Below are 18639 nucleotides of genomic sequence, written 5' to 3' on the forward strand. Positions count from 1 at the left end.
GTGCACATCTCTGCAAACAGGGCATTGCGATGATCTGTTCCCAAGTGTTTCTGCTTTGCAAGAAAGACTCCGAGCTCCTTTGGGACAAGGACTGTCTTCATCAGTCTTTTAGCTCTGCCAAACTTGGCAGCTTCCTCCACAAGTAGCACTGCAGGCCACGGGTGTGGACGAAGGGACGGAGCAGGGATCCACAGTCCACATCACCTGCTGTTGCTTCTGTTCAGAAGGTTGCTTCCCCAGAGGAGTCAACTTCATGTCAGTATTAACACGGCTTCAAATCCCATTTCAGGAGATTTCCGAAAACGCTGGTTCAGAACCAGGCATTGAGGTGCACACCCGTGGTCCCGGTACTCAGAAGTAAAGAAGGAGGGTGGAACATTCTAGGGTAGCCTCAGCTACAAAGAGAAAGAGAGAGACCCTGTCTTTTAAAGTCTGTTAAGTAGGGAGGTGGTGGAGGGTTTAGGAGGTGGCACATGCCTTTAATCCCAGCACTCAGGAGGCAGAGGCAGGTGGATCTCGGTGAGTTTGAGGCCAGCCTGATCTACAGAGGGTGTTCCAGGACAGCCAAGGCTACACAAAGAAACCCTGTCTCGAAAAACAAAACAAAACAAAAGTCTGTTCAACAAAGTGGATCCCGTAAATGTTGCGTTAGTTACAATTAGTTTGGCTCCAAGTTTTTGAAGAATGGCTTGCTTCAGGGAGCCTCCGTCTCTGAATTCCTAGAGCTCCCAACAAGCTACGCTTCTAGGACTTAAAATGTTGCTTATTCTCCCAGGGTGCTGACGGAGCTGCTCAAGACAGTCAAGGTAAATCCACCACCACCAAGTTCTTGGTCTCTAGTGGGGAAGGCAAAACAGGGTCACAAGGTCACAGCCCTTAGGAAGCCCCTGAGAGTACGGGGAGGGGTACGAGAGGGCAGGAAGAGAGTGACTGTAGCGGCCGCGGGATACGGTGCACGAACAACAGGAGCTGCTGGGAAGGGTGCAGAGCAGCATGGGAGGAAGATGGAGAGGCGAAAACAAGGCCCTTTGTGACCCAGGAAACACTTGGCCCTGGACAAGAGCACAGCAAGAAGGAGCCGGTTGGATCGTGCCACCCAAAACCACTCTCTTGCTTCCCTGGCTCCTCTTGTGTGCTCTTTGAGATGAACACACGGCTTCCTGTTTCACCCTAGGCGTGGTGTGTTAGGAGTGGAGAGAGTTGAGTGCCTACAGAGGGTGGAGGGTGGGGCAGAAGCCAGGTGCCCTTGATATTGAGTAAAGGGCAACTGGGCATGCTCTTTTTAAAAATTTTTCTTTCTTTTTTTTAAAAAAATGCTATGTGTACGGGTATTTTGCCTCAATAAATGTCTGTGCACCATTTGTGTGCGGTGCCCAAAGAGGCCAGAAGAGGACGCTGGATCCCCACAGCTGGAGTTATACAGCCAATTTGGGAGCTGTTACGGGGATACTGGGAATCGATCCTAGGTCCCCTGAAAGATCAGCCAGCGCTCTCAACCACTGAGCCACCATTCCAGCCCCGAGCTAGGACTTTTATATCTTGCCTTTCCACCTAAAACAAAGTAGATCTCACTGGGTCTCTGACGACTTCTCTGGCTAGGGATTCTGCCCTGAGACATTATGATCTGAGCTCAAAGCATCTTCTTCATCACCCTTCCCCTCTTGAAAATTCCAGTTCCAGTGTAATCAGCAACACTCGAACTTGGTTTTGCCGCTTCTCTGGCTTGAGGTACTGCCTCTCTGAGTCACAGTCTCCTCTGTAAAGACAAGCGCAACTCCCCTTGCTACCTATGACCCTTGACCCTCAGGACCCACCCTGCAAACATCCGTTTTGTTAGGAAAAGCTTCAGAATTCTATTGCCTATGACTAAGTTCTGAGAGGGAACAGAAGGAAACAAGGACCGTGACCCTGAAACTCACATCTGGCCCACATAAATGCTGTTATAACAAAATAAATATAAAGTTCAATTGTTGATACATAAATTCAGTGCCAACTGCTTAGATCCTGGTGCCTAGGCCCTTCTTGGCTGCTGTTCTGTTGGTATTGTGGTGTCTCTTAAGTCCCTAAGAAGCTTAGCACTAAACCTCACTGTCTTTCTGGATCCCCCATAATGCTCCTGGCCCATTGGCCCTGCATCTTACAACTGAAAATTGAACTCTCATGGAAATAGACTGATGAAATACATCACACGTAGATTCAAAGCCATTTCCCCGACCCACAGACTGAATTGAGGAAGGAGAGGTAAGAGTTTGGAGTCTGACTAGGAAGAGTCTCAAAAAACAGCCCCAGGCTAGGCGTGGTGGCTCACGCCTTTAATCCCAGAAGGCAGATCTCTGTGAGTTCGAGGTCAGCCTGGTCCACAGAGAGAGATCCAGGACAGCCAAGGCTACACAGAGAAACTACATCTTGAAAAACCAAACCAACAACAATAACTAGGACCAGAGTGGCAATCCAGTGGGGAACTTAGCCCCTGCCCTTACACTCAGCACACGCAGCTTCCATTTCAGACACTCTAGGGTGGTAAGTGCCATCGTATTTTTGAAAAGATCCTAAGTCCCTTTGTGTCATTCTGGACCTTAGAAGACGCCCTCCAGGCTCACTTAGCTCTATTGTCAATCCTCAGAGGGGTAAAGGACCCCAGTGAGAGGCCCCATCTTTCAGGTATGGCTTTTGCTTTGAGATGTGCCTGGGATTCTAGCTGGGACTGGCCCTTCTTCCTCTGGGCCAGTGACATACATATCTCCACGACAGAGTCAACATGAAATTAAAATGTGGGATTCACTGGCTATCTTTCTTCATGTCTTTCCAAGCCCTGCAGCCATCCTGGCCCTCATCTTCCTGGGCCCCTTTTCACATAGCCTGTCCCCCCTCCTACACCGGCTGCTGCAGTCAGTTGCAGCTCATCTCGATCTCATTCTCTCTGAGGCTGTGACGTCAATAGCGTATACTGGGCTTTCTTTCCGGTGTAGGGAGGTGAATTCTGGGTCTTTTCCCTCACCATCACAACTTCCAGTACTATAGCTTGGTCTAGAGTGGTGGTTCTTACCTTCCAAATGCCGTGTCTCTTTAATACAGTTCCTCATAGTGGGGTGATCTTCACGCTAAAACTACTTTTGTTGCTATGTCATAACTGTAATTTTGCTGTTGCTATGGATCATAATATTCAGGATATATGATTATTTGACCCCCCCGTGAAAGGGCTGGTTGAATCCCAGAGGTATTGCAACCCATAGGTTGAGAACCATTGGTCTCAACTCACAAATGCTGCTTGTACCCTTCTTGACTAATTCTATGGTTAAATTTGGTCTTTGTGGGCTGACACTGAAGCCAGTTTACTGATAAAGAAGGGATTGCCAGTGTCAGGCTTCTTCTACCAAGCTCTTGACACGTGTTATCTTTACAGCAGGGGCTGGAGAGATGGCTCAGTGGTTAGAGCGTACACTTACAGAGGAACCAAGTTCAGTTCCCAGCAGCCACGTCAGCTATCTTAGAACAACCTGTAACTCCCACTGCAGAGGAGTGATTCTAACACCCTCCCCTGGCTTCTCAGGGCACTTGCGCCCACATGTGAGTGCACACACACACACACACACACACACACACACACACAGATATGCGTACATACACTTAATTACAGAAAAAAAAATCTTCAGGGGATGGAGAGATGACTCCACAGTTAAAAGCAGACAGTGCTCTGGCTGAAATCCTGAGTTCAGCTTCCGGCACTCAGGCTTGGGAGCTCACCACTGCCTGGAACTCAGCTCTGGGGGGACTCTGACACCCTCTTTTGACTTCCTTGGGCACTTACACTCAACTACACACCCCTAACACATGCACACATAGAAAAGAAAATCTAAAAAAAAAAAAAGTCATAACAACAAGCCTAAAATTCAGATGGGAGCTGTCACCAGAGCACAGGCAGATAGAAGCATTTCCTGTGCGCAAAGAGCAGCAGAACGCTTCAGACCCAGCCTCTTCAGCCAAGGCCTACACTTATTTTAACTACTCTGCACGTGGGGCCATTAACATGGAGATTATTTCTACAAAATATACCCAAAACTGGCTAACAAGATTCTCACATACATTTTACAAACAAGGATACCTTTTTAAGAATAAATTATGTCCTCTTTATTGACTCTATAATGCAAGTTTTTATGGGAGAGAAGGAACTAGAGGAGACTGACTATCGGAGAAAAAAAAACATCTACACAGATATTGGAGAGATTTTTCTTTTTTGACTTGGATTTTGGAGCCAGATGTTTATGTTTTAGTATTTTTTGCCCCAGAGATTTCCACAGGCCAACAGTAGAACATCATGAGAATAAAGACCCCAGAAGCTGGAAGAAGACAGACCCCAGAGAACCAGGCCAGTGATAGGAGGGGCCCTGGGAGCCCTATACACCTCTGTAGCTTCTGGTGGCTTTCCATCACCAGTCATAAAGTGCAAGGAGACCAGAAAAAGCAAACATACAAAGATATGTTCCCTGCGTCTAAAGTAGTGGAAATGTACAATTTATCATCTCAGATGAGGTGAGTCTTCCTAGACCTTTTTTTATGATGCTGGCGGTAGGTCAGAAAGTCAGTCTGGTTTGCCAGTAGCAGCTTGACAGCTTCTGCCAGAAGGGGGCGCTGAACTAGCCAGACCGGAGGCGGGACTTCCGGTTCTCTTCCTAGTTCCTGTTTCTGTGAGCATCACCATGTCAACGCCTGCTGACCTCTTAGAGGCCGTTCGTTTTATTTTTGTGCCTGCACTATGACCAGTTCACAGGAACGACCCCCTCTGCCTCTAAGAGGTCTGGATCTCAGTCTAGAGTCCCTGAGCTTAGACAGCAACCTCAGCTTTAGCTGAGCAATGGCCCCTTTCTCGGAGGTCTGAGTTTAAGCTTCTAGGAGCTCTCTATCCAAATTTCAGTTTTGGCAAATTTCCGTTTCTTGATTTCTCCAGCCAAGGAGTGGTAAAGCAGTTGCTACTTCCAATGGCGCCTGCCTGAATATCACCCCCATATTCGTTGTTACTTTAAACCTAGATCCTTTGGGGTTGGGGGTACTGATGATCGGACCCAGAACTTCACATATGCCACGCAAGCACTCCATCGTAGATCTGTACTCCCCAAGTCCTAGATAAATTCCTTACATTCAGTTGTTTTCTTCGGATATTTGCCAGGGAACCTTTGTTAGAGGTAGCTGGGGGTGGGGCAAATGTCAGTTCGGAGATGTCTCCCACCCTTTATTGCAAAAACCACATTTGAGGTGCTCAGTGGAGCCCAACATCCCATAGTGTGACCCGTTCTCCAGACTGTGAGCAGCATTGCTGTCAGATGTCATAGTGATGGAGGTCTACTCTGGGTGGCTATGGGTAGTTCTGTGACCTACAGCTTCCTACGGCCACCACAGGCACACATAAGGGACTTCTGACTTTGAACAAATAATGTTTTCAAATTACTGAGCATTGTGCTAGGTAGTTTTATTATGACAATTCATGTATATATAATATACTTTGATCCTATTCATGTATTACTCCATGTTTCCCCCACATTCTCTTTCCCCTTCCATATCCTTATAGCCCCTTGTCACAATCATAAACTCCTGTTCTGCAGCCCCTCCCCGTGCCTGAGTACACAGAGTAAACATGCTGTACCCAACTCTTTTTCTGCTCATCTATCGATAGGCATCTAGGTGGATCCCTTATGTTGGCTGTTGTAAACTGTGCTACAATAAACATGAGTCTGCAAGTATCTCCATGGTAAGCTGACTTGGGTACCTTCGGGTGGATACTCAGAAATGGTATAACTGGGTCACATAGAGGTTCCATTTTATTCTTTTGAGAAATCAGCATACTCATTCCCATAGTGGCTGGACTAATTTACATTCCCACTATGAATGTACAAGGGTTCACCAACCCTACCAACATTTGCCTTTTTGTTTTTTAAATAGCTATCTATGCTGACTAGAGTAAGATTGAATCTCAAAGACTTGCATTTCTCTGATAGCTAAGGAATGGCTACATTTTCTCATGCATTTATTGGCTATTTGTGTTTCTTAATTAAAAATTGTTAAGTTCATTTGCCCATTTGTTGATTGGATTATTTATTGCTGAATTTCTTTTCAAAGATTTATTTTATTTATATATTATGTATAGTGTTCTGCCTGCACGTACGCCTGCAGGCCAGAGCAGGGTGCCATATCTCATTATAGATGGTTGTGAATCATGATGTGGTTGCTGGGAATTGAACTCAAGACTTCTGGAATAGCACCCAGTGCTCTTAATCTCTGAAACCCCCTTAAAGTTTTATTTTTCTTTTATGTATATGTGTGTGTTTGTGTGAGTGTAAGTCATGTAAGTACAGGTACCCTTGGAGGCCAGAAGAAGGCAGTGGATCCCATGGAGCTGAAGTTACAGGCAGCTGTGGGTGCTGGAATCCAAACCAAACTCTGGTCCTCTTCAGGAGTAGCAAGTAGTCTTAACAACTGAGCCAACTTTCCAGACCCCATGAAGAAGCTTTTTAATGTAATCCTGTTTGTCAGTTTCTGGTCTTATTTCCAAAACCTTGAAGCGGTGCTCTTGTGTTTTCCCCTAGTAGTTCCAAAGTTTCAGGTCTTGCAGGAAGGCATCTGACCTGCTTTGAGATGGGGTGGTTTTTGCATAGGAGGTGGCTTTTGCACAGGGGGATGGTATTTGCACAGTGCTGCTTGTGAAAGAGGTTGTCTTCTCTGCAGTGCATGTGTTTGGCCCCTTTATCAAGAATCAGATTATAATTTTAGTGTCGTTTTTATTGTTTTTTTGTTTGTTTGTTTTGTTTTGAGATAGGGTCTCTCTATCTAGCCCCGATTGTACTGTGACTTGCTATGTAGACCAAGCTGGTCCACCTGCCTCCGCCTCCAGTGCTCTGGGATTAAAGGTGTGTCCATCACACCCAGATCAATGTAGATTTATTTTTAAGTCTTCTGTTCCCTTGCTCCGTGTGTCTGTTTTCATGCTAGGAGCATGTGAGGTTTGTCACCATGCTCTGTAGTGTTCTTTGAAGCGTGTACTCGAGACTTCTAGTCCAGATTTCTATTCCTCACTATGGGATTGCTTTGGCTATTTGGAGTATTCTGTATTTCTATCTAAATTTTAGAGCTCTTCCCCATTTCTCTTTAGGATTCCATTCAGGTTTAGATGAAGATTTCAAAGAATTTGTAGATCATTTTTCTAAAGAGCCATTTTGTCGATATTCTGCTAAACATGTGAAGTGTTTCTTTCTATTTCCAAGTGTCTTTCTTTCTTCAGTGTTAGGTCTCAGTCAGCCCATATGTAGGCGTCAGCCTATCCCGTGTCTAGAATTGAGCACAAGCTAGATGGACTACAGAAGAATTCCTGATGGTTAGTTAAAAAGCCAGCATCCCTCAGAAACTTGTGAGGCCTGATTCAAATCTGCCAACAGGAGTCTTCCCCTTACTTCTGCAGAAAGGACATACCTGTGGTTGCATATCCAAGCCCATGCTGGCCTCCAGGCTCTAGGCCACTGTTCACAAGGACGTGTTATGTATTCTCTTCTCATCCCCGCAGGCTTCCCTCCTCTTTAAAAAGGAACAAGATTTTCTCTTCTGCCCTGCTATTCACCTTTCTCTACAAAAAGTCCGTTAGTTTTTCTTAGCTCTGAATTCTTCCAAATGTATCTAGTTATTTTCTTTGTCGTGGCCATGTCCAGACTGCTTTCTTTTCTCTCTGCTCTGAATTCTGGAGGTTTTCTCTTTCTCTTATGTACAATAAAAAGCCTTCCCCTTAACCACACCATGGAGCTGTCATGGCAGCAGTTTTTCTTCTCCCTTCCTTCCTTCCTTCCTTCCTTCCTTCCTTCCTTCCTTCCTTCCTTCCTTCCTTCCATCTTCCCTTTCTTTCTTCCTTCCTTTTTAAAAAAGAAGTAATTCTATTTTTAAAATTTATTAACTTACTTCTACTTTTATGTGCATTGGTGTTTTGCCTGCATGTATGTGTGAGGGAGGGTGTTGGACTCTGGAGTTACAGTCAGCTGTGAGCTGCCATGTGGGTGCTGGGAATTGAACCTGGGTCCTCTGGAAGAGCAGTCAGTGCTCTTAATCACTGAGCCATCTCTCCAGCCCATCTGCAGTTTCTTAACTGTGCCCTCTCGCATACATCTGGTGCTGAAACCCTAGCATATCTCTCTGTCTCTGTCTCTCTCTCTGTCTCTCTCTCTCTCTCTTGAGGCTGTTATGATTGGTACTGGCTTCCTTTGCACAATGAATTGGTGGTGTATAGAAAAGCCCCTGATTTGTTGTTGATTTTGTGTCTTCCTCCTTTGTGAGTTTCAGGTCTTGAATGTGTAGGGGGGGCATCACTTGAAAACAGGAAATTTGATTTCTTTTTTAATTTGTATCTTTTTATTTCTTCCTCTTGACTAAGCAGGAACTGTTTTCAAGGGTGAACTGGTTTTCGTGTGTGCATGTGTGTGTGTGTGTGTGTGTGTGTGTGTGTGTATGTGTAAAATAAGAAAAAAAAGTCTTTGTATATTTTTAGTGTCTTTGCCTCCTGAGATGTTGCAGGCACATGAAGAGTGACATTTTTACTTCCAAATCAAAGAAGCCTGGTACATCTGTGTGTTGGGTGGGAGAGAAAAGGGCTGGCAGTTCTTGCATTGGTGAATAGTGTCAGGGCAGGCATGCATTGGCAGAAACTGGGCTCTTCCGGCTGAAATATTTTCTTGCTTTCTCAGATGCAGCCAGGTTTTTTTCCCCCTGCTTTCTTCACCTCCCAGAATGATTCGTGCTTGAGAATACCGACCTGAATGGTTTACCTAAGTTCACTCCCCTTTCTGAAATCAGGAAGTCCAAAGGTGAGTGACAGAAGCACCTGGTGCTCTCTCCTTCGCATAGGTTTAAGAGGAGGCTGGATGCGCTCTTTGGATGTCTGGTGAACATCAGCAAATACATACTGGAAGGTAAGGAGGGAAGGGTTGTAGTGTTAATATTTATCTACATAGAACCAAACTAGCCTTCACTCCACAGACTCACAGCGTTGGAGAATGCTTCCCTGAGCAGCCAAGAAGCTAGAAAAGGTGGGTGTCCTTCATTTCTTTCTTCCTAAATCTTACCCTAAAAAGTTATTACTGAAGAGGATACAATCTTATGTTCACAAAGAGAGGAGACAGAGGAGAAGAACCTGCTGGAAGGATGTGTTATATTTTCAATTTTTTTTTTGAGATTTTCTTCCTTTGTAAGTCTGGTTTTCTTTGATGGTATTCAATACCTTGTGTTGTATTTAAAAGGCAAGTATGGTTTGTGCAATAAGCGTTAGGCTCAGAGAGAAAGACTCAGGAAGGCAGAGTAGAGGGATCTCTCTAGTCTTTTAACCTGTGATATTTGCTAGATACTCGGTTTCTGTTTTTCTGTCATAAAATAAGCCCAGTGATCTAGTTGGTTGTGAAGATTAAATGGGACAGTGTAAATCTCGTTCACAGACAACAGTAAATGATCTGTGTGCACAATCATGCTCATGTCTGTGGAGAGATATATTTAAACCTGATGTAGAATTTGACTAACTGCTGTTAATGTTTGGATAACATTGAGTTGCTTTATATCTCCCCCACCCACTGCCTTTTTCAAGACAGGGTCTTTTTATGTATCCCAGGCTAGTCTGAAATTCATTATGTAGATAGGCTGGCCTCAAACTCAGAAATCTGCTTGCCTCTGTCTCTTGAGTGCTAGGATTAAAGGTGTGTGCTGCCTTGTCTGACTATTTAATAGTATCTGAATATTGAATGCTAAAGGGTAAGGGGAGTCTTAACACAGAGATTAACAAACAGAAGCAAGGGTTGCCTTTTCAGGAGACTTGATTCTAGAACCTGATGATAGAGTCAATTTCACGTTTGTTTCCAAGCCCAGAAATTCTAGACCCCAGATAAAATTTCTCTCTACGGCTTCAAGGGTTGGGAAGAAGGAAAAGGGATGAAGGGTGGGGACTTCCTCCAGCTAATTGCACCTTTAACTCAGAGGGCCTGGCTCTGGCTTCCCTCTCCCCAGAGGTAAGGGTAGAGCCGGTTCTGGTGGCAGTCTGGCTTTTTTAGGGCTATTCTAAGTCTCCCTCAGCAAACATGGTGGATGGGATCCTTGCCTGATCTTTGCTAAGCTGTTTCTCCAGAGAAGCAATCTCTTTTGCCACCAGTTTGGACATTGCTGGCAAGATGTTTAGTTAGTTTTTAATCAGAAGTTCTTTGTTCTGTTCAGCGAGTCCTCCGACCTCCTGTGCTGGGCAAGGCTGGACGGCCCCCCCCTGCGAAGATGATCTCATGTAGGAAGCTCTGTTGGCGCTATCATGTGTGGACCCTGGGCTGCTACATGCTGCTGGCCATCATTGCTCTGAAACTGTCCCTCAGACTGAAGTGTGACTTTGATGTCGTGGATCTTAACTCGAAGGAATTTCAAAGCCAGCACTGCAGGGACTTCCTGTACAAGACCCTGAAGCTGCCAGCAAAGAGGTCCATCAACTGTTCCGGGGTCACTCGAGGGGAGCAGAAAGCAGTGATCCAGGCTTTGCTGAATAACCTGGAGATTAAGAAGAAGCGGCAGCCCTTCACAGAGGCCGACTACCTTAGCATGACAGCAGACTGTGAGCAATTCAAGACCAAAAGGAAATTCATACAGTTCTCGCTGAGTAAAGAAGAGGCCGACTTCCCCATCGCGTATTCCATGGTGGTTCATGAGAAGATCGAGAACTTTGAAAGGCTGCTGCGCGCGGTGTACACCCCTCAAAACATATACTGTGTCCACGTGGATCAGAAGTCCCCAGAAACTTTCAAGCAGGCAGTCGGGGCCATTGTGTCATGCTTCCCAAATGTCTTTATAGCTAGTAAGCTGGTGTCAGTGGTCTATGCTTCCTGGTCCAGGGTGCAGGCTGACCTGAACTGCATGGAAGACTTAGTCCAGAGCTCTGTGCCATGGAAATACCTCCTGAACACCTGTGGGACAGACTTTCCCATCAAGACCAATGCTGAAATGGTCCAGGCCCTCAAGCTATTGAATGGGCAGAACAGTATGGAGTCAGAGGTACCACCCCCACATAAAAGGTTTCGCTGGGAATATCACTATGAGGTAAAAGACACATTGTACAATACCGGCAAGAGAAAGACCCCTCCGCCTTATAACATAACCATGTTTACTGGGAATGCCTACATGGTGGCTTCTCGAGACTTCATTGAACATGTATTAACCAACACCAAAGCCCAACAACTAATCGAATGGGCAAAAGACACCTACAGTCCTGATGAGCACCTTTGGGCCACCCTCCAGCGTGCCTCTTGGATGCCTGGATCAGCTCCCTTGCACCCCAAATTTGACCTCTCAGATATGAGAGCTATTGCAAGGCTAACCAAATGGCAGGACCACGAGGGAGACATCGAGGATGGGGCGCCGTACACACCTTGTTCAGGAGTCCACCAGCGGGCTGTCTGTATTTATGGGTCTGGGGACCTGCACTGGATACTTCAGAACCATCACCTCTTGGCCAACAAGTTTGACCCAAAGGTGGATGATAATGTTCTTCAGTGTTTAGAGGAATATTTACGTCACAAAGCCATCTATGGGACTGAACTGTGAGACAGACTGCAGGACAATCGCTGCCTGTATGGCGGGAAAATGCCAGGACTTACTGGGGCAAGGTGGGGGAGGCACCTGGGGCCCTGGACTCCATTGCCGGATAGAGTGAGGGGGCTGCTATTGGAGCCTGGGTAAGTAGATCTCTGCCCACTGTGAGCTGCTGCTGGCGAATGTGGCTCTTCTCCAGCCATATTCTCCCCAAGAGCCCCTCTTTGGCTTGCTTCCTCAGAACCAGAACAAGAACTACTCTTATTTGAGAGAATAAGATAGGAACACGTGGCCAGGGACTCTAGATTTTGGGTGGAGGTTTCCTGTGAGACTCTCTCCTGAGACTGTTTGAAATATTCCTGGGGTTTGTCATGGGAAGGGAACTTTAGTGGAAAGAGCCCTCTCCTTTTGTACTGTTAACTTAAAATAAATAGTATCCAAACCAAAAAGTCCCAGCCCTACAGTGTTATCTGTGAATCCAGAAACAATCTAAATGGGTCCTCTCGTATGTTGAGGACGGTCTCTAGCGGCCGGCAGGAAAGTCTCCACGGCAAGCCGTGTAGATGGCAAACTGAATCACAGAGCTCTCATTATAGAAAGCCTTCCTAATTTTGTTTACATTGGCACATCCTGACTTTTCCATAAGGGGAAGGACAGAGTGATTAACTTGCTCGACCACTATTGTCTTTAGGAAAAACGCGTGGTAGCGTCACGGCCAAGGGTTACCACCCTGTACCTGCGGCCTTTTCGCTGGAGCACATTTTGGTGGGGGAGAGGCTGCCCTGGTTAATGATTAGGCTGGGAAGTGAAAGTAAGCTCTGTCTTGCTAAACCAAGATGCCTGAGTGTTCTGTGCTTAAACCTCGTGAATCAAAGCTGCTTTGTTTCATGACGGGAGCATCAGGCTCACTGTGCGCCACTCTGTCGGTCATGCATTTCCTTGTGGGGGACACAGGAACGTGTGTAAATATACATGTATAAATGCTGAAGTATGTAAATTTACAGGCATACACTCCCCTGTGCAACCTCTTCCTCTCTGAAGACCCAGCGTTATTCTAGTCTGTAATGACCAAGGGGCACTAAAAACAATAGGCAGAACCTTTGACTATGGTGTAGCTGACTTTCTGTGTAGCTGTCCCAGAAGAGGTATTCATGTACAAGTTAACTCGTGACATTTGAATGAGGCTCTCGTCAATATGTTACTATGGTAACTTGTCTGTTCATAACAAGTCTTGATCCAGTTAAGGCTTTCTCTCCTCAGCCAGTGTTTACTGTAGCCCACATCTCTTAACAGTTAGTGTGTGACTGGAATTTCTTCCTTTTCTTCTTTTGGTTTTGAGGCGGGGTTTGTCCACACAGCCCTGGTGTCCCGGAACTAGCTCTGTAGTTTAGGCTGGCCTTGAGATCCACCTGCCTCTGGCTCCCCAGTGCTGGAAGGGATGCATCACCATGCTGGTGGAATTTTCTATTTCAAAGTGAGCAATCAATTTCCTTAAAAAAAAAATTGACTTTCCTGGGTAATGGGTATTGTCACTACAAACTTAGCCAACACTGTAATATTGAGTCCTGTGCCTCTTGCTTCCAGCCTTACCTCAAAGGTGACTGGTGGGTGGTTACAGGCTTGGTGAAATCTGTTGTCAGCAGTGACTATTCCTGGCCCTTCCCGGAGGAGGAAGGAAGAGTAGCCCTGTGGGATGTGTGTAGGAACACCTCGCAGAAGACACACGTCTTCATGGCCAAGATTCTCTAAAAGCTTTCATATAACTGAGCTGTAGCTTTTATAGAAATTTATTCAAGCTATTGGTCTGTGGACTTGTCAATTCCGGGGGCACAAGTTTCTAGAATTTTCCAGGATTAAAATTTTCTCTAGAAAATGGATGAGTTAGGTGGATGGAAATACGATTTTTGTTTGTTTGTTTTGTTTGTTTGATGAGGTCATCAAACCAGAAGAAGCAAACCTCACCTTGCCTAGTGGACTTTCAAGGTCACATGGGAAAGCCAGCACATCTGTTCATTTTTCCTTTTTGAGTCTTATCTGTTTCTTTAACTTTTCTCTGGAAAGAAAAAGCCTCGTAAATGAATTGAGCTATTATGCTTGTGCCAACTTCCAAGGCTTACATTCCCTCCCCACTCCGATTGTTTGGTTATCACTGAGCTATATTCTAATAACTGGGTCTTTGTTGCATGTGCCTGCTCACTGCATTTGTTCTTGGTTTAATGAAACTTTACTGAGAGAAGAAAAAGCAGTTGCTAACTTTGGGGCATATAGTTTAGTTGGAGGTAAGCTGTTTAGGAACGGAGAGACTAATATCTTGTCTATTTAAAGTATCTTCACTGAGTAAACCAACGATCTCTCCTTATGTGTTCTACTTAGTCATTATTTATTGCAAAGGTGAATAAGTTATGATTCTCATTTTTATAGATCTTGATGTACTGACAACCAATAAAATAATTCATTCCAAACATATGGATGGAGTTCTTTTTATTTATCACACATTGTTATTGAATTTTTTATTGCATCTATTCATTTATGTGTGGAGGGAAGGGTGGTGGGACACACACATGCCATGGCTTCGGTGAGGTGGTTAGGAGACAATTTGGGGGAGTAGAATTGAACTCAGGTTACTAGGCTTTGTGGCAAGATCTGCTTAGCCATCAGGCTGGCCCTCATATGGTTAATGACACTGGGAATACAGCAGTTAGCAAAATGTGAAAATTCCCACACTCTCATTATTCATTATCAAAAGTGCTAGAGAAAAACTGAAGGAAGTGATGGAGACCTAGGGAAAGTAGGGTGCATAGTGTGAGGCTGTTTAATAGTTTACAAGGTAATCAAGGAGGCCCCCAGTGAAAATGGCACTTTCTGGAAGAGGTCTGAAGGAGGCAAGGGAGTGAGTCATGGGGATTAATGAAAGAAGAACATTCTAGATCAAGAGGAGAGCCTTGCAAGGCCTTGCAGCAGAAACACACTTGCCAAATTTCAGAACATCAAGGAAGCTAATTTTCATGGGATGGAGAGGAAGATTGTTTGGATACCTTATAAAGAAAAGGGATTTATTAGTTTAGCAATTGAGCAGTCTCATCAATTTGGTCTCTGGGGAGGGCCTTCCTGGCTGCATCAGATCGTGATGGATAGCATCATGGTGGGACCGCAGAGGGGGAGAACAGATGGTGAGACAGGAAGCCAGAGCGAGGGACATGGGCCAGTCTTGTTCTTTATAACAAGCCTTTTCTAGGCTTAACAGAGGCCTCATAAATGACATCAATTTCTCCTGACGAGAGGGAGCCAGTGCTCCACCTCTCACAGCATCCACTGCCCTTTATATCACCACACTGGGGACCGATTTTGCAACACGTGAACAAATGAGTGACACACTCAAACCATGACAAGACCACAAAGGAGTAAACACAGAAGAAACCAACAGAGATGTTTTGCTAGGCTGGGTAACCAGCAGCCCCCAGGGAGCCTTCTGTCTCTGCTTCTCCAGTGCTGGGATTATAGGTGCATACCGCAACATCTGACCTCCTTCCTTCCTTTCACAGGATTACATAAACCAGGTGTAGTGCTGCACACCTGCCACTTGGGAAGTGAAGGGAGAAGGTACAGATCAGGGTCTTTCTCTGCTACATGCCTAGTTTCAGGCCAGCCTGGACTACAAGAGACTGTAAAAAAAAAAAAGTGCTGAAAGAGTTTAATGAGTATTGTGAATTCCATGTACTTATTACCATTTCAACAACTATCAATTAATGGTCAGTTTTAATATTCACTCCTCATCCTTTATGCTTTCTGAAATGGTAGATGCTACATCTTAAAAAAATTAGTAGTAAGAGCATATGGTAATCTAGTGGTGATGACAGAAGTTACGAAATAATCCCATACTAGTTCAGAATTATATATAACTGACAGGCCATTTTCAGAGGCAGGAAAATTTTCAGAACCATCTTACCCTGTCTTGGCAAGATTTGGCAGTCCTTTTCTTGTATTCTGCTTGTCCAGTCTGGACATCAGGCACTTTGTCAGTGGTTGAGGCATGGCCAGTTCCTTGCCCAAAGGCCAGTTGTGCCAAGAAGAAATAAAACTCCAAGTGGAGTGTGTCTTTGGTGCTCAACACTCTCTTGGGAATAGATTGGTGATGCCAGGAGCAGACATATCTCACATCAACAGAATCCTGAGTTATTTAAATGCCATGTTCTACAGACCTTTGAAGTGGTTAAAGGTTACCTGTCTATGCAGAATGCAATCTCTATGTATCTAAAAAACATAATTACTCTGATTAAAAGTATAACAAACATGAATATTGACCTATAATACTTAATACCTATATAACTTAAAGATTAAGGCTTCATATCATAATATTAAATAATCTTTAAACAACTGTGCAGTAAAGGAGGACAATGACCTCACAATGTATAAATATCTTGATCAGAGGTAGAAATATATAATGCAATATGATAAATATATCCTAAAATTGTATCAATATACAAAATGTCTTAAACAGAGATAGAAACATGCATGCATAAAATCTGACAAAATAACTTTGCTTAGGTGTACAAATATTGTAAACAGAAATAGGAGCATATTCAATACAATAACAAATATAATTTGAACTTGTATCAATATACAAAAATCTATACCAATGTAAATTGTCCATAAATAATAGTTTACATGTATTCATTCTACTATTATTAATGTAAGTTTACCTTAATCTACCTCTTATCCCATTCAGTTTTCCTCTTTTTTTATTTCTCTGGGCCTATATAATTTCTACCTCAACCCCCAATCCTATACGAGTAATAATCAATCCCTAAATGGTGTCCCTAACCGTGAGGACAAACTTTGTTGGGAGAGGGGACATCGTCTTCTAGAATTGCTTCCAGTTGTCATGGGGGTGATGTTCTTTCTGTGGGATCCTGTGAAAGTAAAATGATGGTTAAGTTTCAAGATTGCTGTTTTGTATAATTGCAAATGGTCTCTGAGTAGTTGATAGGGTTTTTCTGAAGTTCTTATTTGAAGTTCTGACCAGAATGTTGTAAAAATGTGCACCATTTCTACAGCTGACACCCACAAACCAGTCTCATCGTAGCGCTATCAGCATCATGACATCATATCAACCAGGTGGAGTTGTTGTTGTGGGATCCCATCTACTTCCTGAAAGTTTCAAAGATTACTACAGGAAAATCTACTCTTCATTGTTGAAAACAATTAATTATTCATATAAACATATATTTAACATTATTTATATAGACATATATTCAACAAAAGATACGATATAGACAAAATGGACATGGAGAAAAGTAGAATATTTCCTTAAAATCTATCTTCCTTCTGTCCCATACCAGATGGCTACTGACATGAGACAGAAATTCAGAATTTTTCTTTTAACAACATGCTTGGATTTAGAGAAGGATAGCCATTGTCCAATTTCAGAGCCAGCTCTTATTTTTAAGTAGAGGTGTATACATATCCAGATAATCAAATTTTACCATGTAGATGATACAGTGTCATAAGGCAGATTTCTCTTTGTTTGGTGATTCTTTCTGGATAGCTATCTTTTCATCTTTAGGTATCTAGATGTTGAAGGTCTTTCAACTCTTTGAAGATAAATATTTTCCTGCCCCAACCCTTATGAGGTATTCTTACCACCTGCATGATCATTGCCTCTGTGTGAGCTGTCATATTTCTTTCTCAAGAGGTTTCTCTTTTTCAAACTGAATCTTTATTCATTTTGATGGTATCCATAGCTTTTCTTCTCCTGTGGAAACAAGAGTGAAACCCCTTCCCCAACAAAGCAAATTTCCTGGTTTCTATTGTGAGGTCAACACATCCTTGAAACATACTGGCTGGTTTATTTTCAGAAGTTTTTTTTTTTCTATTACACAATGTCTCTCCACTGCTGTTCCTTTCTCATTAGTGTTAAGAAAATTGTAGGTTAATAAAGCATTATGCAATCTATTTCTGGGAGTATTTTCCATCTTTTTCTGTTTGTTTAGCATATTCTTTATAGTTTGATTTGAACTTTCTATAACTGCCTGACCTGTATAATGAGCAAAAAAACTGTTTCATTTTCTTAGACATATGCTGGATCATTGTCTGTCTTTATTCTTGCAGGTATACCCACGATGGCAATAACTTCTAATAAATGTGTGCTTACTGAATTAGCCTTTTCTGAGCTCAAGGCAGTGGCCCATTAAAAAACCTGAATACATGTCAATGGTGTGGTGTACATATTTTAATTTTCGAAATTCTGTAAAGTGGAACACATCCATCTGCCAGATCTCATTTCTTTGAATACCCTTTGGGTTGCTCCCTGCAGATAGCGGTGTTTGGTTATAGAAAGAGCAAGTATGGCATCTCTTTATAATCTCCTTAGCTTGTTACCATGTAATAGAAAGCTCTTTCTTTAAACCTTTGTTATTGACATGATTTTTCTTATGAAACTCTGAGGCCTTCAGCATACTTCTAGTCAATTATTGGTCAATTTCTGCATTACCTTGAGCTAGAGGACCTGGCAGACCCGTATGGGATCGGATGTGTGTTATGTATATGGGACAAAGCCTATTCCTGATTGTCTTGAACCTGGATGGATAATGAAGTCAATTCTGTATCATCTGGTATAAATTCAATAGTTTAAATATGCAAGACAACTCTTTCTTCATATTGCAAATCAGTAACTATATTGAGAGGTTCTTTAGTACTTTGAGAATAGCATATAATTCTGCCTTCTGGACAGAATTATAAGGGCTTTGTTCCACCTTACTTAATTCTTCTGATTTGTAACCTGCGTTTCCTGATTTATTTGTATCAGTATAAAATGTACCTGCTCCAGTTATTGGTATATCATGTACAGTTTGGGGAAGAATCCAAGTAGTTCTCTTTATAAGGTTAATTCTATCACTTTTGGGATAATTGCTATTAATTTCTCCCCCCCCCCAAAATTAGCACAAGCTCTTTGCCATGGCTCATTATCTTCCTATAATTTTTAAATTTCATCCATAGTAAAAGGCATTATAATCTCTGCTGGGTCTATACCTGCTAGTTGACAAAGTCTCAATTTTCCTT

At 43.4% G+C, this 18639-nt stretch overlaps 1 protein-coding gene across 1 annotated transcript; it reads left to right on the forward strand.

Moving 5' to 3' along the window:
* The first annotated feature begins 10251 nt into the window (after positions 1–10251).
* Gcnt3 (glucosaminyl (N-acetyl) transferase 3, mucin type) lies at positions 10252–11639 on the forward strand. Its single transcript, XM_026779581.1, has one exon. The coding sequence runs from the start codon at positions 10279–10281 to the stop codon at positions 11590–11592; it is 1314 nt and encodes a 437-aa protein (XP_026635382.1). The 5' UTR covers positions 10252–10278; the 3' UTR covers positions 11593–11639.
* The last annotated feature ends 7000 nt before the right edge of the window (positions 11640–18639 follow it).

This window comes from Microtus ochrogaster, chromosome 5, assembly GCF_000317375.1.
Source record: "Microtus ochrogaster isolate Prairie Vole_2 chromosome 5, MicOch1.0, whole genome shotgun sequence".
NCBI classification, from domain to species: Eukaryota; Metazoa; Chordata; class Mammalia; order Rodentia; family Cricetidae; genus Microtus; species Microtus ochrogaster.

Coding starts and splice junctions, on each gene's coding strand:
- Gcnt3 (XM_026779581.1), top strand. CDS start 10,279: ATGATCTCATGTAGGAAGCTCTGTTGGCGCTATCATGTGTGGACCCTG.